Here is a 27,465-nt window from a genome sequence, read left to right as displayed (position 1 = left end):
TGTTCTCATAAAAGTCACACATTTAGTATAGTATTTTCCTATGAAAGGGAGCCCTTCCAGTTTTGGCAGCCCAAAAGACTAGGAGCTGGGTGATTTCTACAGCAAAACATTTTACTCACCCCAAAACTGCGCCTTCTAGAGCCTTGAGGAGATGAATATTTTTCCATTCAGTTTGGGGGTGGGCAAATGGCAAGGAACTGAGGCTGGTGCCCCTTCCCACACCTTCCTCGGTGAGCCTCGGCCACCTGATCCGCCTCTTTTGTGTTGTTTTGTTTGTAGCCCAAGGGAAAGTGAACCTGAAGAGCGTGCTCAAGCGTGTCATGGCTACACGAAAACCAGCCATGTTTGAAAGTGAGTGGAACGGCGGTCTGGGGGACGATGCCTTCGCCATTGTAGATGGGCATTCATGGAGGCCGCCTTCGTCCAAAGAAAAATCCAGAATCACAGCATACTTTTTAAGAAGACTATCTAAAACAGTACAGGCACAAAACAAATCAGGCTTTTAAGTTCTCTGGAGTTCTTTATCAGCAGGTGCTTGGGTTCTTTCCATTGCAACCTCACCTGTGACCACTTGATACATTAGTGAGCACACAGGTACCGCTCAGCTTAACGAGGGCCCTTCAAAGCTGACTTCACCCAATTACTTGCTGATTGCAATTCCAACAGGCCAATAGGAGCTTTTTCCCCTTCTCTTACGCGTGGGTTTGCCTACATCCATTTCCCAATTTGCAATAATGTGCATCCATGAAGATTTCAGTGGTTTATTTCCCCCCTTTTAGGAGACAGAATTGATGTTCGAGACCTGGAAGGCATCCTGGCCAACATGGGTATCCATCTCACAGCAGAAGAACTCCAGGAAGCATTAAAACACACCCCTGTGGATGGTGAGTATTGCAGGGGAAGGGGGAGGAATCCTTTTCTCCATCATTTTTCATGCGAATGCTGGCAGGGGCTCCTGGGAATTGTAGTACATGGACATCTGGAGGGCCGCAGTTTGACTACCCCTGCGCTAGACGATAACTGACTGATAATGATCTCATGCTTGTGACTGCTGGGATTGTCCCCCCACCTTTTAATAAGATCCTTTTTCCCTTGTAGCGGAAGGGAAGGTGAACTTGGCAGAATTTATGAAGGGGGTGAGAGCTGTCCAGCCCCGTCCCAAAGCCGGTGAGTTAATGAGCTGTTTGTAACGCCCTGTGAGAGAGGGTGGGTCATGACAGACAGATGTCCTGGTTTTTATTAGCTTTCATGCTGCATGTGCCACAGGCTCAAAGCTTCCAGGTCACCTGGATAACTGTCTTCTGGTGATGGGCATAATGCATGCATAATGACCCTTGTCCTGGCTCATGTTGCCAAGATGGAGAGTTCGGCAGTGTGTACGAGAGAGACGTGCCAGAACTGTAGGAAAGGTGTTGGTTCCCTAGCTGACCTTCTAACTCTCTCATAGACATATCTATCTATCTCTCATAGAGTCAAGGGTCAGCATTAACAGCTTGGATGCAGTCTTGGCAGAAATGGGGATCCATTTGACCAACAAGCAGCTAGACGACGCCCTGAAACACACCCCCGTGGACGGTTGGTGGCTTTCGATCTTTTATGACCATCTGCATTCTTGGAAACCGTATGCAACATGAACTAAAACCATTGAAACAGCCCAAACAATCCATCTGAGCTGCAAAAGTGATCCAGCAGCTGGTAAAACTCACTGGGAGTAGCAGAAAAGCAAACTAAAGCCAGCGTAAAATAAGGTGGCATGGGTGTTACTTTTTACTCTTCAGAGATGTTGTCGATTTAGTTCCCCTAATTTTTAAATCTTTCTTCTGGTATTCTTTTGCAAACCTATAGGTAGAGCAATAGACAGCACTTTAGCCTTGTGTGCTCCCAGCTTGGTGTAATGGTTAAGCTGGGTTTGATTCCCCGCTCCTCCACATGCAGCCAGTTGGGTGGCCTAGGGCTAGTCAGAGTCCTGTTAGAGCTGTTCTCACCAAGCAGTCCTATCAGAGTTTTCTCAGCCCCACCTACTTCACAGGGTGTCTGTTGTGGGGAGAATAAGGGAATACGATTGTAAGCCGCTCTGAGTGGAAAGTGGGGTATAAAAACCAACTCTTCTGCCTTTGTTGATCCGGACAAATGTCAGGACCTTTAACTTTACCATCTGTGCCATCAGAAGGCTTGCAGATTCAGGGCCGGTTTGTGCCCTTCAGTTTGGTGTGTGCCAAGCAGTTGTGGGGCTGATTTTGACAATCGTCCCAACTCCTGTTGACCTCTAGATTTCTACCCACCAACGTCCCAACCACTTAACCCCTTCAAGAATCATTTGGCACCTGTTGTTCCCTTGCAGCTGACGGGAAGGTGGACTTGGAAGCGTTTAAGAGAAGTGCAAGAACCGTCATGAAAGCGGGTGAGCTGAGACCCAGGTGCTTAAAACACAACCTTTAATGCAGAACAGCAAGGGGTCCCCAACATGTTGAAAGTCAGGCGAACCTTCAACAACAACAACAACAAATTTATTGGTGGTCTTTCAGACCAAACTGTAAAGCTGCATTTAAAATATCAGTAAATGCTGGGAGATGTTTTAAGAATACTGAAACATATTTCAACCAACGGTATAAAACCTAAATAGTCAGATGCGTCTTTTTCCCCCCCTGATTCAAGAATTAAAAACTGAAATCCTTCCACTCTCGCCCTTGGTGTACAAGGTGTACAATAAAGTTCATATCTTAAGGCCTCCCATTGTCAATTGATGATACAGAATCATAGAGCTGGAGGGGACCTCCAGGACCATCTAGTCCAGCCACCTGCAGAATGCAGGAAATTCACAACTACCTGCCTACCCACAGTGACCCCAATTCCATGCCCAAATGATGCCCCCCCCCAAAAAAAAACAGCATTCCTGGCCAATCTGGAGGAAATTTGCCTCCCGAGCCCAACTGGGCAATTAGCATTTCCCTGGCAATGCAAGAAAGGGCCAAAAGAGCCAAGCTCAAGAGACAATTCCACCCACTTACAATCTTCCTACAATCTTTCTAAGCAATATGAACAAAATGTAGATTTAGAACAGACTTTTAAAGGTAGGATCCACGTCTAAACATGCTGTAGCTCTCGGGACACACCTGCAAAGTAACTTCCCTGTTGCAACCTTTACAAATGCAGGAATCTCGCAACAGTGAATACTTTAATCAGTTTATACTTTATTTTACGTATTCTCAGTATTCTCAGTGGGGGGCACCCAAGTGGACCTGCTGGGGAAGAGGTATCCCATTCTTCCCTTCGTATGCTGGTCTCGCTTCACTTTACACCAGGCTTCCTTAACCAGGGTTTCATAAAACCCTGGGGTTTCTTGATGGCCCTGGAAGTGTTTCCCGAAGGGGTGGGAGTCAAGTGATTTTTTTAATATATATTTTAAAAAATTTATTAAACATTTATTGGGCGATGTGGCCATACATGGTCATGTAGACCCGCCCAGCCCTTCCAAAATGGCCAATGAGGGGCCTGGAAGGGGAGGGGTCCAGGTGGGCATGATCGCGCCACTTCTGGGGTTTCTTGACGCCTAAAGAACGTTTCAGGGCTTTCCCAATGGTAAAAAAGTTGAGAAAGGTGACTTTACACAATACGACTGATGGACAGTAATCCCTCCCAGATCCATGCCTGACCAAAGTGCGTTTTTTTTTTCTCCCCGTTTGTTAAAGAAAAAAGGGTCGCTGTCAGCGAGCTGAAGTCCGCCCTGGCCAATATAGGGATCCACTTGACCCCGGAAGAGGTGCAGCAGGCTCTGAAGCTAGCAACGGTACATGGTGAGTGGTGTGTCTGCATAGCTTCAGTCTTGCACCCAAACTGCTAAGTATCCTTTACATGCAAGTGTGAAACAACATGTTCTGTTGCTACAAGGTGATCCCATCTTCTAAGCTCCAGTGGGCAACCAGATGTTTTTCTTTGGCATTTCAAAGTGTGGTCCACGAACATCTGGAGAGCCACAGTTTTGGCCACCCAGTACTAGGGGAAAGCCATGCTGAGGGAGCGGGAAAGGGACATAAGCTGGAATTCATCGGGGTCGGCGTCCTTCCCATTCAGGCTGCTCTTTTTGTTTTGCAGAGGACGGGACGGTGAACTTGAAGGACTTCCTATGGGCTGCCCATGCCATCCCCAGCATCCAGAGTGAGTTTTAACCTCTGTGAGGAAAGGGCCGAGATGCAAAGGCTGCATGACCCAAGTGGAGCAAGATCTTGTGTGTCTCAACAGAAGGACTAGCCACCAAAAGCACCCATATAGCTCCATGGCCAATGGGTTGGAAAGGACTGGGGTTCCTTGAGTGGACTAGGGCTCTTTATTGATTGGTTGGTCGATTGGTTGCATTTATATACCGCCTTCCTCTAAGGCTCAGGACGGTTCACGTAGAAAATAAACAAGATCAATACATCAAACTCAGTGATTGTAATGAATGAAAGGTAACAAAAATAACAAGAAAATATCATTCTAACCAAGTAAACCATCTAACAGGCCCATGGTTGGTCATATCTGTTGCATGGGTTCAAGGGAGGGAGGTCCAGGGGCCCAGTGGATGTTGTTTCGTTCCAGTCAACCTCAACCACATGCCTGGCGGAAGAGCTCCCTGCAGAACTGTTTTAGTTGTCTTGGTTTTGCTCAACTTCAGCTTTCCTGATCTGTAACACGAACGATACCCACATTATTTGGCCAAATGAGGCAACTTAAGTTAATGAAAACTGCATGAGACGTACGGTAAATACCAGCCCACACCTGCTGACCGCTGACTTTCTGTTCAAGGCAAAAAGGTGAAGATCAGCGACCTGGACTCTGTCCTGGCTGCCCTGGGGATCTATTTGACGCCCGAGGAGCTGCAAAAGGCCCTCAAGCTGACCAAACGTAATGGTGAGTGATCTGGCCAAGTCAAGTATCTTGAGAGTTCCAGCGGCTGCCTCCCCAAATCTCCAGATCCCCGTGTCACAACCAGGTCTTCTTGCCTTTGAAATCCATGGCCCGGGTGTGACTTTTGGTGGCCCATCCACCCACCAATCCTAATTCAATATGGTTGCAGTCTTAAAAACAACTTGGATTTTGATTTCGAAGGCCGTAACTTTTGATTGTAATAGAACTGTATATTATATTATGTTGCAGGTGGTTTTTCATTACTCTGAAGCAGGGGTAGGCAAACTGTGGCCCTCCAGATGTCCATGGACTACAATTCCCATGAGCCCCTGCCAGCGCATGCGCTGGCAGGGGCTCATGGGAATTGTAGTCCATGGAAATCTGGAGGGCCACAGTTTGCCCTCCCCTGCTCTAAAGTGCCTCGTAGAATCTTGGGCTAGGCAGGCATAGTAGATATCAAATAAATAAGTCCATCTGTGAAGAGAAACCAACTCAGCCGGCTGCAGTCTCCCCCTGTTTCTCTGCCACGGAGCGTTGAATATACTGGCCTTTCTCTACCCCCTTCCCTCCCCAACTTATCTTTCCGTCTTTTGCAGAGGACGGGACAGTGACCCTGAGTGACCTCATAAGGGCATGCAATGCGACCTTAACCCTCCCCAGAACTAAAAGTAAGTTGAGTTTGACGCTGGGAAAAATGGACACGCCATATGGTGGTGGGAAGCCAGGGTAAAATCCGCAGGCCTTTACCGCCTACGGATGTTATTTGAGTTGCATTGTATTTTTAACAATGCTGTTAGCTGACCTGAGACACAAGTGAAGGGCGGGATATGAATTTAATAGTAAATAAAAATAAATAAAATTAAGTAGAGTTTATGTTTTCAACGGCTGTTTGCCAAGGGAATGGATGGGCGTGCGTCGCAATTAGGTCCTTGGTGAAAACAAATGAATTCAAAGGCCAGTTTGGGTTTCCAGCTGGCTTTCCCTGCATTTCCCACCATCGCCGGGGGTTACAGGTTGTCCCGGTACAGGGCTTATGACAGGTCACAATGCCCTGACTTCAAGAGAGGGTTGCAAAAGTTTTAAGGCCTGCAGTCTGAAGCCGGGAATGTCAGAGGACTAAGAAACTTGGTGTGCAGCCTCTTTAGGGGGTTTCTTCCCCATAATGTCCTTCCCATTCCCAAATGCGGAGGGCATTATGGCCTGCTAGGAAGAAACCAGGGAAGGACGGGGGAAGATGCAACAGGTGGGTAGAAACAGCAGGCTGAAAGCTCCATGGGGCACCTGGATTCACTGCGACTACACCTGGAATTCCAACCTCCTCTGGTGAGAAGAACAACTCTCCTTATCGCTGCTTTTAGGGAATAACCCAGAGCTCTCCACTCCCGTGGCAATGAGAGCTGGAGGACACAAGAAACAGGGTAGTGAAAGAACCGGCATCGGGCTGAGCAACAGCCCCCAAGGTGCAGTGTGCCTCCGGCTCTGGCCCCATGATGCATCATTCCTGCATGGCTCAGAGGAGGTTATGCACAGGAAGGGTGGGGTGTAGTTAAGGAGCCCACCCCAACCACCCCGGGGCTGGGGGAAACCACAATTAGGCTTGCTCTCTTTGATTTGGGAGTCTTGAAAAGTGGGGGGAATCCCCCCCCAAAAAACAGCCACTTTTGTGGTGATCTTTGCCCCCCTCCCCCTGGATATCCTCTTCCACCCACCTGGACCAAGAATGTCCCAACATGCTGACATCGCCCAGAAGTGATGTTGGAGACATCAGGATGACGCTCTTGGTTTTGGGTGATTTTCATTTAGTAGTAGTAGTAGTAGAAGAAGAAGAAGAAGTTCTTATACGCCACTTTTCTCTACCCGAAGGAGGCTCAAAGCGGCTTACAGTCGCCTTCCCATTCCTCTCCCCACAACAGATACCCTGTGGGGTGGGTGAGGCTGAGAGAGCGCTGATATCACTGCCCGGTCAGAACAGTTTTATCAGTGCCGTGGCGAGCCCAAGGTCACCCAGCTGGTTGCATGTGGGGGAGTGCAGATTTGAACCCGGCATGCCAGATTAGCAGTCCGCACTCCTAACCACTACACCAAACTGCCTCTCATCTTTAATCTCGTTCTTTCTATTCCATCCTTCCCAAAAGGCTGAGGGCGGGTCACGACATACCAAAATGCAGACGTTTTAAAATTCTACCAAAAAACTGAAATTGCACTTCTGCCCATTTATTCCTGTTCAACTTTAGCAGTCATCAACCGGTTACAGCCAGGGGAGGCCCTGGAGACCCGGAGATTTTGAACAGAGCTTTAGTGTCCTGCTGGGCTGAGGGATGGGGGAGGATTCATGGTTTTGCCACTGAGCTTTTACATATTCTCCTTTCCTCCTTAGCAAGATATCTGAGCCAAATGCCAGATTCGAAAATGCTGAAGTTGCCCAAGGTGACGGAGAAGAGTCACGCCCAGGCTGCACGGCAGTAAGTAAAGTTGGTGGCATCTAACATGGGAACTTTTAGGGCTTGTAAGTTTTTCATTTTCTCAGCTTCAGTAGGAATAAGTGGTACTTACCCAGGCTAGTCAATGTGAAAGACATCAGCATCTCCAAAGGACCTTATATCTCGCAGGAGAGTAACTGGAGAACGTTCCTCTGGCATCAAGCACAGAAAGCACAGGGGGGCTCCTCTGGGCATGGAACTGGGATCACTGGAGGTGGGTGGGCAGGTAGTTGTGAATGTCCTGCATTCTGCAGGGGGTTGGGCTAGATGACCTTGGAGGCCCCTTCCAACTCTATGATTCTTAAGGCAGAGAATGGAAGCAAACTACCTCTTTAAAGGTCTTTTTTTTCTCCCTCTGACCTCTTTATTGTTTTTGTTATAATCACATTAACCAAAATGACATTTTTGACCCAAATTATTAGCCATCCCGTTTTCCTTTCCTTACTTGAAAGCGATGTGGCTTCTCAAAGAAAGGTTTGTGACGTCACCGCAGTTTTGGCCACCCACTCTCTCTGGCCTCGACGGGGAGGGGTCACTATGCATCAGGCCATTGGCATACCTGTATTTTTTTTCCTAATAGGGCTTTCTCCTCAACGTTTGCTTCTGGGATGACCAAGAGCAGAGCAGCAAAAACCCTGACAAGTTCACAACTGGAAGGTAATTTTTCATTCAGAACAAACCATAAAATAGTCCGAGCTTGTTTTTGTTGTGCCTGCTGAAAGAGGAGAGAGATGCTACAGATCCTTCTCCCCATAGCTCCATCTATTTGAGGTGGGTTAGCAGACTAAATTAAAACAGCCACTCACACTATGAACCTCAAGAACGGGAGAGGGGGGTGCACCCTTGGGATGCTTTTGGGCGCAACTTTGAGCAGTGATGGGTTAGAAAGACAGACATCTACACACACACACCAGAAGAAAGAATTTTGTCCTAATGGTAACGTCTGTGAGCACGTTACTTTTTAAGTTTAATCCTGAGTGAGATCTTTGAGGCAAGGACAAAATACCAATGTAAGGCACAAAATAAAATAAATCTTTGGGTGTCCCTTCTTCTCCCCTCCCCTCGTATCCATGCTCAGCCTTCCGCACGGCTTATGATGCTTTCCGCAAGGGCCTGGATGGCACCATCGATCTTGCAGCCCTGGAGGCCATGGCGGAGGACCTGGGGGTCGACTTGACTGAGGAAGAAGCCTTTGAGGAGCTTGTGTGTGCGGACATGGACGGTGAGCACCTTTCCCCCTTTAGTTATTATTTTAAAGCAAGAGATCTGCCCCCACATCATGGCTCAGTTCGAATATAATGCAACATGGCTGCCCGCCTGAAGTTATATCATCTTAATGATGTCTGGATTACAAAACCAGAAGTTAGCATGCAGAGAATGAATGCTAAAGTGCACCAGAGAATTAAGTAGCCTCTAACAGTGCAGAATTGTCTAGCCCAGTGGTCCTCAGCCTTCCTAATGCCGCAACCCTTTAATGCAGTTCCTCATGTTGTGGTGACCCCCAACCATAAAATCATGCCAGTGTTCTTTCACAGAAATTAAACTAAAACTGACCAATGGCATGAAGATCCATTGTTCATGATTGTGTATAAATCGTTTTTCCCCGTGGTTTCTGCTTCTTGTCCGACTTTGCTGATCTCGCTGATCTCGCCCTTTTCCACTGCTCCAGACAGACGAACACTCTCTCAATCTACCCCGCAAGGCTGTTGTGTGGATGGTGCCCCCCCCCCCCCGGCCAAGCTGCTTGCCCTGCCGTGACCCCTGTGAAAGGATCGTTCAACCCCCAAAGGAGTCCTGACCCCCAAGTTGAGAACTGGTGTAGTCACAAGCAGGGTCAGGAATAAGGCTTTGTTGAGTTGGGTGCCTCTTTAATCCCCCCCTTCTTCTTTTTTTTCTTTCTTTTTTTCCTGGGTGCATCGGGGGATTCTTTGGCAGGAGACGGAAGGGTGAATTTCAAAGATTTCCTTAACATCGTCACAAACAGCAGATGCTTCCTCCAAGCTGTAGGTAAGAATGAGAAATGTGATTTTACTGACTGCTTGTCCTGTCTGTGGATTCTGTCCTCGCAGGGTCTAGCGTCCTGCAAAAAACTCCTGCAGTTGTTGAATGCCCTTTTTTTTTTATGATGATATAAAGCTTTACTGCTAAACAGTGGAAGAGTTGGGAACTGATTTCCGAGGGTTACTGTGGAGATTTGTGACTTAAGTCTTGGGCATGTGCTTTTTTCCTGTCTACTTTTTTCCTGTTAGCTGTGCAAGGGAGCAATTTTTCAGGTCCTCAATTGAGACAGCAGCCTCACCTCTGATTTCTTCCAGGTCTTCATTCAGGGGCCGCGTTTAGACATCACCACAGATGTTAATTAGGGACCAGGATGAACACAGCTCGTTCGATCACAAACTCCATTTTAGAACAGTTTCTCATTGGACCAGGCTTCCTCGGGAGGTGGTGGGTTCTCCATCTTTGGAGATTTTTAAGCAGAGGCTAGAGAGCCATCTGACGGAGAGGCTGATGCTGTGAAGGCTCAAGGGGGTGGAAGGTGACAGTGGATGAGCAATAGGGTTGTGAGTGTCCTGCATTGTGCAGGGGGTTGGACTAGATGACCCATGAGGTACCTTCCAACTTTATGATTCTAGCCTAGATCAGGGGTGGTGAAACTGTGGCTCTCCAGATGTCCATGGACTACAGCCCCTGCTGGCCACCCCTGTCCTAGATGATGGGAAGGTTATGTTTGCAGTAGTTCTGCATAAGGAGTATGTTGGCGGGGGAGGGAATGTTCCAAGTAAATTCTATGCTACTGACTCTGCATCTGTTCTTTCTCCCAGCCCCAAGGAAAGGCAGCCTGGAAACTGTCGATGCCCGCGGGATCTTGTTCTTTGAGCTCCTGTCCAAACTGGTGGAAACGTCTACATTGCCAAAGAACACCACCACAGCTATTGTCAGGTGAGAAGCAGACACACCCCGGCATGCCTCTTCGGCAAAGTCTGTTGAGATGTTTTCTAAAGATGACGTTGATGGTTGTATCTAGTTATTACCGGAAGAAGTTCCTGGAATGTACTGGCAAGAAAGTCTGGAATGCTGATGAGAAAAAGCACCAGTGGGTCAGGAATGGAAGCTCTGTACAAAAAAAAGAGTCAAGCTCCTTAGCTGCCTTTGCTGGGGCTGGTCGTATCGTCGTCATGAAAGACAAAGAGCTGGAGTCCTTCGTGAGGAACCTCCAAGGTAAGAACGGCCAATGGACTCCAGCTCCTGGATGATAAAATGTTTGTTTGGGAGTAAGGCATGCTTGCGTGGGTGTCTGTTAAGAGCCGTCAAGTCACTTCCAACTTATGGCGATCCTACGAATTCATTACCAACTATTTTTAATAGCCTTACTCAGATCTTGCAAACTTGGCTAGTCAATCTATCTCACATTGGGTTATCCTCTTTCCCTACTGCCTTCCACTTTTCCTAACATTATTGCCTTATCTAATGGCTCTTGTCTCACAGTAGCCTCAGTTTGCCTACTGTTTGGCATTTTGGCTTCTACGGAGAGTTCAGTCTTGATGGGAATGACCCAACATGAGATGGGTTGACAGGTCCACAGTATCTGTAAGATTCTCCTCCAAAAGCACAGGGCAAATGAATCCACTTTCTTCCTGTCCCCTTTGTCCACCACTCAACTTTCACACCCCTGCCAGACTATGGTGTGAATTATCCTGAACTAGGGACATATCCTTACACTTAAGGATCTTTTCCAGCTCCTCCCTGGTCGCCCTTCCCAGCCTCAATCTCCTTCCGATTTCTTGGTTGCCGTCTTCCTTTGGTGGAGCCAAGGAATAGAAAATCTAGAACAATTTATGTTTCAGCATCATCAGCCATAGAATTGTTTGCTCCACCAGCAGCCAAAGGGGAGAATCTTGCTTCTGGTCCTTTTTGCCCTTCCACCACCCAAGCTCTGACAGGTTTGGAAGCTTATCTGTAGCACTGACCAAAGGATCCTTGGCCGGGATCCTCTGAACATCTGATGTGTTTGTTTTTTTTTATCTTCCCTTTTGCCAGCGACCACTACCCCTTCTGACAGCCCCTATGCTAAGATACCCATCTTTCCATTGATCCCCAACCGGGATTGTGTGATGTCAGGAAGACCAAAGAAGGATATCCACAAACTGGAGGCCCAAAGGATGATGGAGCCTGTCTCGTCTTTTGAGGACCATTTCTTCCGCAAGAGAAAGTGGCTGCCAGAGGTGAGAGCAGGCTTGGTTTGGGTTTTAGCGCAAGCGATAATAATACCTTGGGATGATAATATTTCTTGCCCCCCGCTTTCCAGACAATGCTTGGGGTCAAAGCTGCTTAGCTTCACCAGTAGAACTGTGACACCAAATTGTTCTCTGCACCAGGCTTCAGTTGGTTACTGCAAGACTGGGATATTCTTACAGCTGTCACGAACCTGGGATGCACTTCCAAGAGCCACGAAACAAGTCGAGACATTTTTTTGCCAAAAAATGTCCCAAAACTGTCCATTAAAGTCCACAGAGAGCAGGGCAGATCACTTCAGGATAGCTAGGTGTTGCTAAGTATGTGTTCTTTGAATGTCATATGTTATTGCTCCCGGTCTTCCAGGACATGATAGTTAAACATTTGGCTTCGGTTTCTGCCTCTTTTGTCCTACAGAGCAAATTTTCCAAGTCTGCCAGGCCCTCCCTCACCCTCGGTCCGGAACTAACATCCAGAGGTCGCCGTCTGACTATACACAACCTCGATGAAATTCGCAGAGGAGTAAGTAATTAGAAACACCAACACCAGTTGTTCCTTGTATGAGTCTGTGTTTGTGTTGGAATTGGCATTCTGTACCTAGATGGAACGGGCCCATCCCTCAGTGTCCTAAACCTATGACAAGAAACTCAATGGGTCCTTTAATGGTTGAACTCCTTGCCTATTCCTGAGGCATTCTGGATTGTCTTTTGCCCAACATTTCTTACAAGAACAAAAATTCCACAACTTCCTCAGGCAATTTGTTATTGTTACTCTCCCCCAAATTGCTAGATAAAGGGTCTCCACTGAGGCCACCACAGCAGAAGTATTGTAACTGTGTGACTGAAGGTAGCCTGCAGCGGCCATTTTGTGGCTAGCTCTACTTCCTGCAGCAGCCATTTTGCGGCAGCCATATTGTGGCTGCGCCCACCACACTGTGTCAGAATTCCAAACTGCCTACAGGTTAAAACAAAACAGTTGGGTACCCTTTGGTAGATAAATGCCAAGACTCGTTGTCTCATTGCTGACTTGCATTCCGAACCCCATCTGCAGAGGGATAATCTTATCAACTAGGAAATGCTGAGATTAATACGCAATTTAGTAACAGCTGCACAGAATTTTGCAGCATAAGCTGTAATTTGGAGTTTCTCATCACTCAGCGGGTTTTTAATACTTTCATACTGATGACAGGCCCAAAAATCTTTGCTTGTAATCTCATAGCATGGTGCGTATGGGTTCAATAAAGTAAAAAATGCTCCACTGTTTCTATCTGTCCCCTTGCACAGGGACAGAGTCTTTGAGAGAAAGGGATTTTCTTACGACGGCCTTCTAATAATACTGCTGTGAGCAGGGCTGAATATCTCGCTAAAGTAAAGGCTTTTCTCTGCTGTTTGAGAGACCAAGTAAATAAGAACCTGGGGCACGAACGTATTTATTTCTAGCTAGCACCTGGAATCCAGCAGCTCGAGCTATATCCCCCTGATTTTTTATCTTCTGCTTAATTCTACTCATGGCCTGTTGCAGGTTTAGCTCAAGTTAGCAGGTTATTGCTACGAAGCATAAGGTACCTAACGGCATAGTTCGTAGCCGCATAGACAATTTAATCTCCTGCTCAAGAGTCTCTGCCTCTCCTCCTCAGGTGAAGAAAGCGACAGAGAACTACCGCAAGGCTCTTGCTGTCCGCGAACGCAATAAGTCCCTTCAGCTGTGGCGGCGACTGCGTGGTGGGGAGATCGGCTTGGAATCGGGGAACCCCAGCTTCTATCAGACTTTCTCCACCTACTCGTGGTCCTGGAACATCTGCCAGGAGCTGCTGACTCCCCAAGAACTTCAGGAGTATGACAACCAGCTGTATCACGGCCTCTCCCGGCCGGCCAGCCCCGCGGACAAGCTGGTCTCCGCTGACGGGAAGCACAGGGGAAGTAAGAAGTAGCCCTGTCTGCGTTTGGCACTGGCTTCTTCCGCTTCAGTCCAAGGGCGTTCTGCAGAACGGTCTTCCGCTGGTATCCGGATCGCGCAGCTTGAGTGGGTGGCGTGCCGGTTTCCACCTTTGTAGAGTGGCTAATACAGTGAGAAATTCAGATAGAAGAGGTTTGTCGCTTTGAGGGGCCCCCCTTTCTTGAGCAGCACCAAGCTGGGTTGTCAGGAAATGCAGCAAGGAACAAGATACTTGAGTTGGACTGCTCTTCATGAGAAACAGCTGAATGGCTGGGAGCCATTTAAGCCACAGCTGCCTGTGGCTATCCCCCAGGAGCGGAAAACAAGTTTAAACGGCCATGGTTTCTGCCTCTCAAGAAAAGCCACCGGGAGCTGAAAGGAAGGTTTAAATGGAAGGGGCAAAGTGCCTTCCGGGGAGCACTGTGTCCCTGCTTTCTGCCGACTGTAGCCAGCCACAGTCGGCACACATGTGGAAGGGGATTCCACTCCCAGCTGATCCCTCCCCTTTCTGCTGGATAAGGCTCATGATAGTAATAGAAAAGTGGAAGGGGTGTCCATTCCTGGGGGATCCATCCCTTTCTTCTGGCTGTGGCAAAAGAAAGGTAGAAGGGGGGAGTCTGTAACCAGGAGATCTACCCCCGTCTGCTATCTGCTCTTTCTCCGGGGCTGTCTTCTACTGTCTTTTTCATTTAAAGGGACTGTATAAGGCAGTCCAAAAGAGCTGAACAGTGGAGTGCAGCCACTCTGATGTTTTTCGGGCTTCCTGCAAGCTCTATTGAAAGGTTACAGACCACCTGAACCAGTTCAACCACAGACCGGACTGTATTTTCCCATTTCATGTCCTTCACTAGTGGTCACTGTATCATTTTAATCTTCCCAATACGCTTTGGGGTCTTGCTCTTTTATTGGGTTTGGCAAGTGAAAAAATGAGGGTACTGTCTTTGGTGGAGTCACACGGCAGCCCCCCCCCCCATTTAAAAAAAATGGAAACTGGGAATTCAAAGAGCGACCGATAAACGTGCCGTTATATTGATATCTTAGGGCCTTTTAAGAGAAATTTGAAATCGCTTTCTTTGAAAAGTGGGCGGGAGTGGGCAGGAGAAAGGAAACCAGTGGAAATATTATGCACAAGGAAAAAAAGCCATCTCAAAATCAGCTTCCATAAAGACATTGAAGCTAAAGTGGTCGTGAAAGAGCTGGGGAGGAAATGGGAAAAACAAAGGAACAAAAAAAAAGTGAAAACAAAAGACACAAACACATGCAGAAATCAGGCAGAGGCTAAAGCAGTACAAGAACCAACATGGGGAATCTCTAGGTTTCCAACCTCCAGATGGTGGCAGGAGATCTCCTGGGAATACAAGTTTGCCTGGAGAAAATGGACTATATGACCTAACACCCCATTGTAGTCCCTCTCCTCCTCAAACTCTGTCTCCCCCAGGCTCTGCCCCCCAAATCTCCAGGTATTTCTCAACCTGGAGATGGCAACCCACCCACAGCTGATGACTTTTTGATGTGGACCATGTTCATTGTGATGAGGTTAATTGCCCCAAAAAATTTACCCTGATAACTTTTTTATTCAGTTGGTGTCGGGGTTTAGAGCGCTGGCTTCTAATCTGGCAAGCTGGGTTTGATTCCCTGCTCCTCCACATGCAGCCAGCTGGGTGACCTTGGGCCAGACACAGTTCTGGTAGCGCTGTTTTCACAGAGCAGTTCTCCCGGGGCTTAGCTCACAGCTTACCTGTGATATGGAGAGGACAAGAAGGCGATGGTAAGCTGCTTTCGGTCAGTGAAAAGCAGGTTATATAAACCAACTCTCCTCCTAATTCAAGTTTAGCTTTTCACTTTTAAAAAAAGGCTTGTCACTGCAAATTGTGTGGCTGTTTTGATACATTTAGTTGTGTTTCTAAAGTGTGTTTTTATCTTGTTGATGGACAATTGTTTTTTTTGGGGGGGGATATCCTTGTACTTTAGTAAGCTCCCTTGACTCTGAGATAACATGGCATATAAATTTGGTTTTGTTTTGTTTTTTTAAATAGTAAAAGCATTGTGATGTTGTGTCAGATATAAGCACCAGTTTTTGGCCTGAAGTCTTATCCATCACCGTCCTTTACTAATCTGTGTTCTCTTCAAACAACTCCACATTCTTCCAAGCTCTTCTGAACAAATGTACCCTATATCTTGCTATTGTAAAAAATACAATTTTATTGATATCGATGATACTGCTTTGGTTCCCAGCCGTTGCCGAGAGGCCGGCGATTCTTCCAACGTCCAAGCTGTGGGTGACACCGTGTGGTTCCTTAAGAGAATACATTTCATTCTCCTGCACACTTAGAATCATAGAATCCTAGAGTTGGAAGGGGCCATACAGGCCATCTAGTCCAACCCCCTGCTCAACGCAGGATTAGCCCTAAGCATCCTAAAGCATCCTACTTCTACTCAGTAAGTAGCGAACTTGAAGTGGTCCCCTCTTGTGCAGTGATGGGCCGAAACTCAAACTCCCACATGAACAAAAAGAACCTCCATCTGGAGAGAGCTGTTCCGGTCATTTAAACTAGCAGGATTCACTAGGCATGTGCCATTCAATTCAGATAGTCCAAAAAGTACTTAAACCAATGTAATGTGAGTCCGGGGCCACCTTTAAGACCAACAAACAAAAGTTTTATTCAAGGTGTGAGCTTTCAAGTGTAGACACACTTCCTCGGACAATGGAACAGGAATCGTGAGAGTAGAGGTATAAAGAGAAAGTAAATTAGTAAACCGCGTGACAACAAATACACAAAATGGTAATGAAGATCAGATAGTATAGTTCCTTGCTAGACTAACAAAATCTGTCCTTTGGGTTCAGTTATATTTTGTTATTCTAACAAGAAGCCATCCGATCTTCATCATGTGGAATATCTCCAGGATGAACTGAGCCAAAGCATTTCCTCCCCCCCCTCTTATTGTAACTTAGTAGCCCATGTTTACAATTTTATGTACACAATATTGGAGAAATATTGTTTTATTCGTATTTGTACCATATTGTTTTAATTGTGCTTTGTAATGGCCTTTGGCTATATACAATAAATGTTATCGTATCGTGTGTTGAACATCTCATTTGAAAATGGATCAGGATTTCCAGGTGATCATCAACAATCTTTGCAGACGACGAGGACGCTACCTGAAAAGCTTTCCACTGTTAAACGCCCATGCTTATTTAAAAGGCTAAAGTCTGTTTCCTGTGCAGAAGGCCTAAAGCATCTGAAGCTTTCCGGAAGACCCGGTTCAAATCCCAACTCTGCCACAAATTTTGCCGGGTGACTTGGGCCACACCCTTCCAGCCTAACCTAATTCACACGGCTGCCATAATGGTAAAGTAGAGAAGGGGAGAGTGATGAGGGATGGAATAAAACGTAGTAAATAAATAACGGTCTACAAAATTCTGCAAGGGCTAGAGAAGGGGAAGAAATTGTTTTCCCCAAGTCTACAAGACGACCATGGGGTGGGCACCCAATAAAGGTGATAGGCAATAGACTAAAATAAATGGACAAAAGTATTTCACTCAATGCATTTTTGTGAAATTCACTTCTAGCAGAGGTAGTGATAGCCCTGTGCGTAGATGGATGCCTCATGGAATTCGACAGTATATGGACAGGAGACCCCCAAGGAACTGGGAGTGCCACTCTAAAAAGGGAGGCAACAGCAATCCCCCTTTGAACGTTTCTTGAAAACCCCATGGGGGTCATCGTAAACTGGCTCCAATGCGACAGCCCTTTCGACCCCCAAGTGACGATCAGCTTGAAGGGCAGAAGACCACCCCCTATGCCAGCCTTTCTCAACATTCTTCAGGCTTGGAGAACCCTCAGAAATGGTGCAATTGTGCAGAATGTGGTTGGGAAGCAGAGCTGTGGACACCACCCCCCAGAGGCCCCTCCCCTTCCCACCCACCCCAGGCCCATCATTGGCCATTTTAGGAAGGAAAGGTTGGGTCAGCATGACCATATATGGCCTTATCACCCAATAAATATTTCATACATTTTTAAAATGTATAGAGAACTCCCACCCATTTGGGAAAGCCTGCCCTATGCAATTAGGTGCAAAAGACCTTCTCCCAACAGGACGGTGCCTGGTCAACGCAGGGGTCTTTTTAACGAAACAGAGCTGCTTTCCAAGGAGGGTTGCCAGGTACCCCCTGGGACAAGTTGGCAGATCCAAGTGAGGAAACTGGAGGGTTGCGGTTGAGCCTGGGAAGGGCAAGGACCTCAGAAGGTGGCAATGCTGGGAAGTCCACCATCCAAGGCATCTCTGTTCTCCCGGGAAAGTGACCTCAAGTTTGGAGGTGAGCTTTCATTCTGGAGGTTCCCCAGGCCCCACCTGGAGGCTGGCATCCCTACTTACAAGTGGCATCTCTTTGACTTAAAGGAGCACACAATGGGGGGGCGGGGGGATCCACCCCTCCAAGCAAAAGCGCCCACAAGTCGTGCCCCTTTAAGCCTCCCAGCTGCCCACCCTTCTGCACTTACCCCCCAAGCCGCTTACCCCCCTCCAAGCCGCCTTTCTCCAGCAAGCCCCACAACGGAAGCGCCGCTCCCGAGCCAGCACCCCATGCACAGGAGACCTAACCCCCCCCCCCCACCTAGGCACTGCTCCCCATGCCACGAGCCACCCCACATCTGGCGACCATCACCACCCCCTGATGCACGTGGCTGCCAGGTCCACCGGCCAGAGCTCCTCTTGCAACCCCGTGCAATGGTGCAGGTTCCCCCCTCCCGGGGCAATGCACGCCCCCCGCCCCACTTCCCGGGGCAATGCACGCCCCCCAATTCCCAGCCCCGCCCCAACCCCAGAAGGCCCGCCCCAAGGCCGGGGGGGGGGCTGCCCGGTCGACCTCCGCCGAGCCAACCCCCCCCCCGCCGCGCGCCTGGGCGTGCCCCCTACGCCCCCGGCCCCGCCCCCTCCCGTTGGCCCCTCCCCGCGCTGACCTCCCTCCCTCCCCCCTCCCTCCCCGCCCGCCTGCCTCCCGTGCAAATCTCGCGAGACGGCGCGCGCTTTCACAAGTGTCCCTTTTCCCCCCCATTATTTTGCACCAATCGATCCGGGGGCCGGGCTTGGGGGGAGGCAAAATAATAATAATAATAATAATTTTTAAAAAGGGGGGAGCCTCGCCGGGGGCTTCTCTGCCCTGCCCAGGGGGGAGGGGCTGCCACGACGGGGGCGCGCCCCGCCCCCCCGCTGCCCCCCGCCGGCCGCGCCTCGGGGACCCCCCCGGGCCGCCCCGCTCCCGCCGCCCGGGGACGACGCCGCCCTCGCCGGCCGCCGCGCCTACGCGAGCCCGGGGATTCTGCGGCCTGCGCCCCTCCGCCGCCGCCGCCGCGAGGAGAAGCCGCCCTCCGCCAGGCAGCCAGGCAGGCCGCGGCGGGGAGCCCGGCCCGGCCCAGCGCGGCCCAGGTGAGAGCGGCTCCCTCCCTCCCTCCCTGCAGGCCGCGTCCGGGCGGCGCCTCCTCCTGGGCCGCGGGTAGGCCTCGGGCCCGCGCCCCTTCCCCCGGGGTGGGTGGGTGGGGGGGGCGTCCCTCCCCCGGCCTGTCGCCATGGGAACGCCCCGGGCCCCCCCGGGAGAGGGGCCTGGGTTGCCATGGCAACGTTGTCGGGAGACCCGCGCTGGCCCGGCAGGCGCGGAGGCTGAGCCGGGGGGAGGAGGCCTGGGCCCGGGGTAGGGTGGAGGGGGGGGGGTCCTGCCTTCCTTTCCTTCCTTCCGTCCTTCCTTCCTTCCTGCAGTGCTTCCCTCCCGGCGGGTAGGCCTCGGGGCGGGCCTGCCTGGAGGAGCCCGGAGGGGTGAGTGGGGGGCGGGGGGGGCAGGAATTGGCCCCCCAAAAAGCGCTCCTGGGTGGGGAGGGGGCGTCTGCAGAGGCCTTGGGGGGCCCAGGGGGGCCCAATGGGGCTTGGCCAGGTTGGGGGTGCTGGAGGGGGTCAGGGAGGGGTCCAAGTTTGGGGAAAGGGTGTGACTGTTGCTGCAGGGGGGCTGTTGCATGGGAGGGGGGGCAGTACCTGTTTGTTTCTCAAAGCGTGTCCTTTCCCCCCCCCTGTTTGTTTGTTTCTTCTTTAATGGGTGAGCAGTTCTTATCAGTGGGTCAGCCCCCCTTTATTCGCCTGGGCAGTTTTGAAGAGCTGCAAGGTCCCTACTCTTGAAAGCTCTTTTGGGGGTGAGGGGGGGTTGCATGTTCTCGGTTGAATTGTGGTTGCGTTCACCTAGGAAGTAGAAGTGTCTTTTGGGAAGCAAGGGGGGGGTTAAAAAGAGGAGTGTTCCTGAGCATGGGTGGGGAGGGAGCTTTTTTTTTGCCTATCAGGACAGTTGCATAGATTTGGGGGGCATGTTGCTGTTTGGAAACTGGGGACTCCTGCCGAATGGGAGCTCAGTTGCAGTGGTGGGGAGGCAATGGGTTTCTGCATTCTGGTTAATCCTGTTAAAGTGGTGACTTAAACTGTGGTTCTGTCTGTTAACTCCCCGCAGACCCAGACCCCACTCTCGGATTTAGTGTCTCAGTTCCTCAAGGAATTCAACGTGCCTCGGAGGTACAAGAGATCCTTTAAACAAACACGTACATGTACGCCTTTCTCGGGTGCCAGCCAAGCTTTAGTCCCTGGGGTGGCAAACCCACCTTGATGTGAATTTGTTCTGAAATCTGAAGCTTTTCAAGATTCCACATCATGGCTCGGGGGTGTTGACTTCCACGCTGTGCTTTTGATCAGGTTCCCTAATTTGTTAAGTCCAGCAGCCCCATCTGAACCTTAAGAATGTGCGAGTAAGCAGAATAATTTTTCTCCCTTAATAGGTGCCGTGACCCTAAAAGCACACCCCTGTGAGTCCCATCACTGGCAGCAGAATTAACTTCCTAGCAAAGTTAACTTTGTGTGACCTTACAGTCATAATCCTGAGATGGACTACCAACCCATAGAGGTGGCCATGTTCGTGCAATGTACAGGTTGCTTTTAAAAAAGCAACACCCTAAAAGCTTAATAGGGCTCGTAGAGACATAATGGATAGAAGCACAACAATTGTTGTGATGTCAGAGGTTTTGTTTCCCAGCATCTTTCTAAAGGGCATTTACTGCCCTTCAAGAATATTCCTTGGAAGCATGTGCTTCTCTGAAAAGCATTTCAGAACTCTATCTTTTGGGGGGAAGGGGGAGATGAAAGCAGAACAGACAGTTCTGGAAACAATGTTTTGAAGATGTGCATCGCGGTGCATTTTGCCATTAAATTGTATGTTTGATGGACTGGTGGAAGCCATTCAGAGACGTCTCCCCATCCTTTCCTACTAGGAACTTGAAGGCTTTGTGCCATTCCCATTTCTCCTCTCTTCGTTACTGCGTTTTATTCACTTATGGTGCGTTTTAGCTTAGTGGCATTTGAGGGGGCTGATTAAAAATTGTAGGCTATAAAAACGTTTGGTGAAATGGTGACGGGCGAATACTTGCTGTCCCTGAATGCCTATGCATCTCTCTTTTTTTCCGTCTGAGATCTGGGGAACATACAGAAGTGAAGACTGCTTGAAATGTTTAACCAGCTAGGCAGTCACTTCTTGGGATTATAGGCTGTTTGAAACGTCGTATATTTCAGTTGATGGCTTTATTATGGATCCAGCGCTGTTCCTGCATAAGAGAGGTTAATGGTAGATTAGCACAAACATCTCACTTTGTGGGGGGGGGGGCGTTTCTCTCCATGCACACAAGGACAGTGTGCAACCCTACCCCATATCAGTACCTGTCGTTAATTGCATCATTTAATGGTAACGTAACTGATAACACGGCCCTTTTTCCCAGTTGCCTGTTAAAATTGTATGTATCGCAGGGAAGGAACGGTCATGCCGGGACGCCTGCTGTTTATAAGATAGACTTGAGGAGGTATTCTTTGGAAACTGCCCTTTTGTGCTTACAGGCAAATCAGCCAAGGTAGTCAAGCATGTAGACCTACCCATGTATGGTCCATCTCTCGCACAGCAGGAAATAAACTGAAAGCAGTGAGACGGGTGCCGAAGAAGGGGCAAGCAGTAAATGGAAATGCAGTGGCATAGCCTCAGAATGCTGGGTGTCCTGGTTCTCCATGGTGATGTGACTGTTTTCACCAGTCCTCTACCACTGTTGATGTAAGGGCATCATTGCCAAAAGCCGTGGCCCTCTGCTTCCTACTGGTTGTCTGATTCTGACTGGGGAAACTGGGGTGCCCAGGACTAAGAGATAGATGAGCAAGCAGAATGCCGTGAGCTTTTTTTTTTAGTAGGGGAGGACAGAAAGGGGGCCTCATTGAAAAAGCAGCGAGGTCAGGCAAGAGTGGCAAAAGGATTCTAGAATCTTCTGGGTACAGGGTGCAAGAGGGACTGGGATTCAGGTGCTTTGCTGAAGGACCTAGGTATGGAATGCCATTTGAGAGGTGATGGCAGCAGTTAGGGTTTCAGAGCCAGTGGCTTCTGCCCTTCCTGCAGAGATGGATGGATGGAGGATGGCTTGCAAACGCAGGCTCCTCGTCTCTCTGTTTCTTGCAAGACACCAGCATTTTAAAGTGAGAAAATATATTTTGGTCAGACTGCTCAGTTGAAAATGAACGTACTCCTTTTTCCCTCAGTATGTTCCAGAGGGAAAGTATGTCATCCTGAAGTTACCTTTTAGATCTTAATACTCTTACCTTCAGCAAATGTAGGAGCCTCCCAATTCGTTGGTGTTTGTTTGCCTTCTCCTTCCAGCGTAGTAGTTTTTCATGGGATGTAACACCCATAACTACATTACTTTGGTCTGCACGTCACTGTTACTTCCTCAGTTTCTCTGTTGTTGGCGGTCTCTCCGTTGGGGTCGTAATGTGTCCTGAAGCCCTTGCACATGTCTTCCTTCTTGGTCATATGAGGCTGTCTCATAAAGAGTTAGGTCCCTATGGTCGACTGTGACTAGTAGCAGTTCTCCAGGGTCCCAGGTTCTGGCCCTTTAACTGAAAATTCCAGGAACTGAGTCTGGGTTTTTCTGTGTGCAAAACAATGTGCTTTGCAAATAAGGAACAATAATACTTCTTGGGAGACCTTCGGCAGAACTCAACTGACCATTAGTTGTCACTGGAGAAATGGGAAAGTTACCTTGATGGGTTCAGTTCTAGTGCTAATAATACAACTTAAAACAGATAAAGCTGTAGTGTTATGCACCTTTCTATGTGTCATCTGTCAGTGCTGTTAACACTGGGTTCATGTTTGCTTTGATTTTAGAGTTGTGTTATCGAGCTTTAATTCCTGCTAGTATTAATGACTGGTTTTGTGTTGTGTCTTTGTTTCTCCAGTAGATATGATGGAAGAATTGCATAGCCTGGACCCACGACGGCAGGAACTGCTTGAGGCCAGGTTCACTGGAGCAGGTGTTGCAAAGGTCAGTATGACTTCAACTGTACTATGAATTCTTTCCGGGAAGACTCAGAGTACAGTAGGGATGTGCATTGAGCTAAAACAGTATTTTTCATGGTATTATTTAAGCCAGGTTACAAATTCTTTGATCAGATCGGGTACTGGTATAGCTGAGCCCAGATAAAAGCCTTTTTTGGAAAATATTCTGCTAGACCAATCAGCTGGAGCAGCGGAAGCTGACAGCTCCCCACTGCCTCAGTTGAAGCTCCCCCCCCCTCCCAGTGCATGATTAGGCGCTTGGGTCTTACGTGTGTCAACTTTTGTGTTCCTTTAAGAAAGAAGCTTCTACTCCTTACAGCAGATGAGAAAATCACCAGAACAAAATGTCTTTAACCCTGATGTTCAAAAGATACACATTCTGTAAAAAGAATCATGTGACCTCTGAAATGAGTCTTGGTTCTTACGTGCAAATCTTGAGGTTTCTGATAATTGGGAGCTGGCAGAAGTTGGTTGTCCAATATGCAGACTGCACTGTTGGAAGTGTGGCAGGCTCTGACTCCAAAGTGCTTAACAAGAATTGCTTGTGCTCTCTGTGACCCAAAGCTAAGCAGCCCTTGTTTCTGCTTGATCTGGATTTGATACCAGACATTATTATGGCTTCCCTTGCTGGTTTGGAATTTTCTAGACCTGTTCTTCTTCTTCCATTTCTGTCTGCCTTGTTCCTTTTGGTCAGCTGTTTAGAGTCTCCCCCTTGCGTTTCCTTCCTGTTTCGCCCTGTGGTCCATAAAATCATAGAGTTGGAAGGGACCTAAGGGTCATGTAGTCCAACCCCTGCACTATGCAGGACACTCACATCCCTATCACACATCCACTGTAACCTGTCATCCCTTTAAGCCTTCACAGAATCAGTCCAGAGTTCAGTTCTTGGCCCACTCCCGTATGTGTGTGTTTTGTTTTTTGAATTGGGGCGCAGAGGAAGGAGGTGATCCTAATTTTTCATTCTTGTTTCTCACTAACAATGATATTCAGTTTTACTTTTCTGTTTCTCACTAACAATGACATTCAGTTTTACTTTTCTGTTCCTTGTTTCCCCTCTCTCCCATATCTTTTCCTATACTGTAATACAGTCATCTGAAGCAAAATGTTCAAGATTATATCCCATTTCCACCCCTTGACTTGTCATTCTCTCAATATTGGTTATGTTTGTGTAGGCACATAAATCCTTGATTCTGCACAGCATGCGGCACTGTCGAAGGCATTTTGTAAATATGTGTACATTTCAACTGCTAAAAAGGCATGTGGCCTGCACAGACGAAAGCTAGAATAAGGAGAGGAATTGGCCAGGATGGAGTAAAAAGCTGCCTGGATCCATCCTAATGCTCAGCATTCGTTGATTTGTTTTGACATACAAACAAGATGTGCCTTGTTTGTTATTTCTTGTCAGTATGTTAACTTCCTTCTAGTCAGAGGTGGTAGACAAATCAATTTCTTGACCAACTGCTTCCTGTACTGGCTCTACTGTTCAATTGAGTGGAGTTTTTTTTGTTTGTTTTAAATAGTGGAATTACGAGAAGTTAAGCTAAGGTTGGAGGCTACCTTTTGGTTGTGGCAATGACAACCAAGGTTATCCTGGCATTGCGTATTGTGACACTTTTAATAAAAACTACAAGTATTTATAAAGAGGTTTTGTGGGGGCAATAATAAGAAAATGGGCTCAGTACAATAGGAAATCCTGAAAGCTGAAAAACTAATCTGGCTCCTGGATTTTTGGGCTGGCTTGTAGAGTCAAAGAAAACTAGTGGAGACCTTTTTCAATTTTTCTTGGTGTGTAGTACTCACCTGTGTATGCCTTTTTGATTGCTCTTTCTGAAACAGAATAATTTGCTGTTTGGGTACAAGTGAAATATCATTCCCAGTATAAAGTGTCTGTTTCTCCTCCCCTCGTTTGCAGCTACGTCCTGTAAGTTCATTGTCACTTGGTCTTGTGTCCCAAATTGGAGGAGGGTGGAGCCTTGAAGAACTCGGGAGGGAGTAAAACACCTGCGTTTTGAGGGCCAGAGCCAAGAGGGCTTGAGGCCTCTGCCGTACGAAGAAGCCAGTCTCTTTATTTTGGAAATTTAATGTAGATTAAATTCCCCTCCTTCCCCTTAAGGTCTCTGCCATCAATACAGGGGACAATAGTGTGGTGGCTGAACACATAAAACAGGGTTTTTTAGTTTCCTCTTCTATACGGAAGCATGTTATGTCGTTGGGCAGAGGTGCTTTTGAAACTCACAGGGGTCCTAAAAGCATCTCGGTGATTAAAAAAGAGGCAAGAAGCTTCATCACACCTTGCAGAAACAGTACAGCTTTGCATGCTTCGACTCAACATACCTACATGCGTTTTCCATGTTAGTTTTTCTCTTTGGCGCGCCACACTTCTGCAAAGAGAGAAATGGATAGTCTTCGCGTAATTCATATAGCTTTGCGGTTTCTGAATGAACGTGGTCAAGCGGAAAGCGGGGTAGCACTGTTGCGGTATTGCAGGCGAGGCACCTCTGCTTCTGTGTTTCCGGTAGCGTTGTGATGAACGTGTGTCCCTTTCCCGCCTCTTGTGCACGCGAGGAAGAGATTGCAGTTGTCTCTGTCACAGCCCTGAAGCGGGAGGTTCTTGGATCATCACTGTTCCTTGGGGGCATTTATGTGTGGGGTCCTGCAGCTGCTGAGGAGGCCTAGCTAAGCGTAACGCAGGATGGTGCTCATTTTGAATGTGCAGCCCACTGAGAGTGCTGAACATTTCCTGAAAGTACTTGTAAGTTTGCCTACTTCCTCGAAGTGGACACATGAAAGGAGATCAGTACCTGTGTCAAGTAACCCGAAGGTCTTTCTTTCTGGCTGAAGAAATTTGTTGGCCCATGATTTGGTTCCCTTTAGCCCAGAACAGCATGGGGATATTGTAACTAAGACCATTGTCATTGGGGACAATTGGGGTGTGGAAACGGTAATGCTGGATGGCAGTTGTTCTTAAATACTCACAGAGAGAGCTTGGCTTTAAAAGAGACTTGCGTGTTTGTAAGAATATTTTTCTTCTTTTCCATCCAAGGAAGGCTTTCGCTAGCTCACAATTTCCAGCCTTTGCCTCCGCAAACTTGCAGGGTTGCTCTAATCAGGAGCTGCAAGAGCATCGCCTGTGCCCTTGTGGTTCTAATCAAGCAGAAGACTTATCCATTCCTTGCAATTACATTACAATTCCCAATGAGGGGTCAGCGGGAGCTCCAGAGGGGGTCTGTGGCCTTTCCCCTCCTGCCATAATGAACTGAGCCACATGCTAGGGGAACAGGCCACTTCCGTTGCTCTCCCTTCCCCCTTCGGAGCGTGAGTTCCCTTGTGGGTTCTGTAACCCTCCTTCTGCCTTAAACCACCTCCTGGCTCTCCCTCCCTCAGTCCTCCTCAAACCTGCCAGTTAACGCGGATGGTGATGTCACTTCTGGTGACATGTCACTTCCAGGAGGGTGCGGCAGGGAGGCGTGGCCAGCTGACATCACTTCCGGGGCTCCTCAAAGCCTGAAAAAATATTTCAAGGGTTCCCACATGGTTGAAAAGGGCTGACTAACCGGATTGTCTTTTGCATGACTCTGTTCGTTCAAAATTGATTCTAACTGTTATCTGAGATTTTGGACAAGGATGAGGATGGTGTGGTGTTTCTTATGGCAGATGTTTTTTCTTCCTGTTACCCAGATGGTAGCCAGGTTTGTGCTAACTTCTCTAATTATTGGGGATTATTGTAATTATTGTAATTATTTCCCATGTTACCAAAGTCATCCATTAACTGGCTGTATTTAATTACAAGCTAAATCCTATCCTTATCTTAAATTTATTTTATTATATTTATATACCACCCTCCCTTTGCAGCTCAAGGTAGCATATGTTGGAACATCCATAAACAGCACTGTTTTGATTTTGTACTTCAGTATACGCTGTTGGGTGTTCATGTTGTTTGTTCTCGCAGTCGTTATGGCCTATGGCTTCAGCAATAAATTCTGTCCCTTTTCCTTCTGCACCCAGGGTCCATTAAACAGTGAATCCTCCAACCAGAGCCTGTGTAGCGTGGGTTCTCTAAGTGATAAGGAATTGGAGGTAAGTGAACACAAATGCTCCTCAAACCCCCAGCTCATCTAGCCAAGGATGTCCTCCATAGGTCGATTCACCCAGTGGTTTTACAACAACATCGATCCCGGGGTAGGCAAACTGTGGCCCTCCAGATGTGCATGGACTACAATTCCCATGAGCCCCTGCCAGCAAATGCTGGCAGGGACTCATGAGAATTGTAGTCCATGCACATCTGGAGGGCCACAGTTTGCCCACCCCTGCTACATGCTAAGCCTCCTTCCTGCTGTACAGGTGTTGCTTCAGATGCATGAGTGCCGTCTGTACCTCTCAAACAGCCTTGCAAGAGCAGGCGTCTTAAGAAGGCCGGGTTGTGCATTTCGGTTGCCTACCTCCAGTAGGAAAGCAGCTGCGTTGGATCTGTTCTGGCGAGACTAAATAACGTTTTGTGCTTTAGCTTCCCCATCGCAGCAAGCAAAAAAAGCACACCTT

The 27,465-nt window shown here is 48.2% G+C and overlaps 3 protein-coding genes across 6 annotated transcripts in view; all 3 read left to right on the top strand.

Annotated features, from left to right (window-relative positions):
- Nucleotides 1-7,171, top strand: part of LOC143825520 (uncharacterized) — an 86,474-nt gene extending 79,303 nt beyond the window's left edge. The window contains exons 70-79 of the mRNA XM_077313548.1: nt 280-351; nt 780-884; nt 1,099-1,167; nt 1,471-1,575; nt 2,342-2,401; nt 3,690-3,794; nt 4,093-4,155; nt 4,783-4,887; nt 5,481-5,552; nt 7,119-7,171. Of these exons, the coding sequence (XP_077169663.1) occupies nt 280-351; nt 780-884; nt 1,099-1,167; nt 1,471-1,575; nt 2,342-2,401; nt 3,690-3,794; nt 4,093-4,155; nt 4,783-4,887; nt 5,481-5,552; nt 7,119-7,171 (809 nt within the window). The remainder of the gene's footprint in view (nt 1-279; nt 352-779; nt 885-1,098; nt 1,168-1,470; nt 1,576-2,341; nt 2,402-3,689; nt 3,795-4,092; nt 4,156-4,782; nt 4,888-5,480; nt 5,553-7,118) is intronic.
- On the top strand, nt 5,956-13,682 carry EFCAB3 (EF-hand calcium binding domain 3). The gene is made up of 10 exons (XM_077313909.1): nt 5,956-6,207; nt 7,262-7,346; nt 7,945-8,021; nt 8,443-8,586; nt 9,300-9,371; nt 10,187-10,304; nt 10,390-10,583; nt 11,403-11,587; nt 12,015-12,119; nt 13,234-13,682. The coding sequence occupies exons 2-10, from the start codon at nt 7,279-7,281 to the stop codon at nt 13,525-13,527; spliced, it is 1,257 nt and encodes a 418-aa protein (XP_077170024.1). The 5' UTR covers nt 5,956-6,207; nt 7,262-7,278; the 3' UTR covers nt 13,528-13,682.
- A 4,898-nt stretch (nt 13,683-18,580) lies between these two features.
- The window catches only part of TLK2 (tousled like kinase 2), a 31,814-nt gene continuing 22,929 nt past the window's right edge, over nt 18,581-27,465 (top strand). Inside the window, exons 1-3 of one of the 4 annotated variants that reach the window (XM_077313093.1) lie at nt 18,581-18,959; nt 22,830-22,912; nt 26,932-27,003. In XM_077313093.1, coding sequence (XP_077169208.1) covers nt 22,832-22,912; nt 26,932-27,003 — 153 coding nt within the window. In that variant the 5' untranslated portion in view covers nt 18,581-18,959; nt 22,830-22,831. Of the gene's footprint in view, nt 18,960-19,251; nt 19,344-20,065; nt 20,082-22,826; nt 22,913-26,931; nt 27,004-27,465 lie in introns of those variants that run through there. The other 3 variants (XM_077313092.1, XM_077313094.1, XM_077313095.1) reach the window with 3 other exon arrangements.

The sequence above is a fragment of the Paroedura picta genome, chromosome 16 (assembly GCF_049243985.1).
Source record: "Paroedura picta isolate Pp20150507F chromosome 16, Ppicta_v3.0, whole genome shotgun sequence".
NCBI classification, from domain to species: Eukaryota; Metazoa; Chordata; class Lepidosauria; order Squamata; family Gekkonidae; genus Paroedura; species Paroedura picta.
The sequence above is the reverse complement of the archived record's forward strand: the minus strand, read 5'-3'. Positions and strand labels throughout refer to the sequence as shown.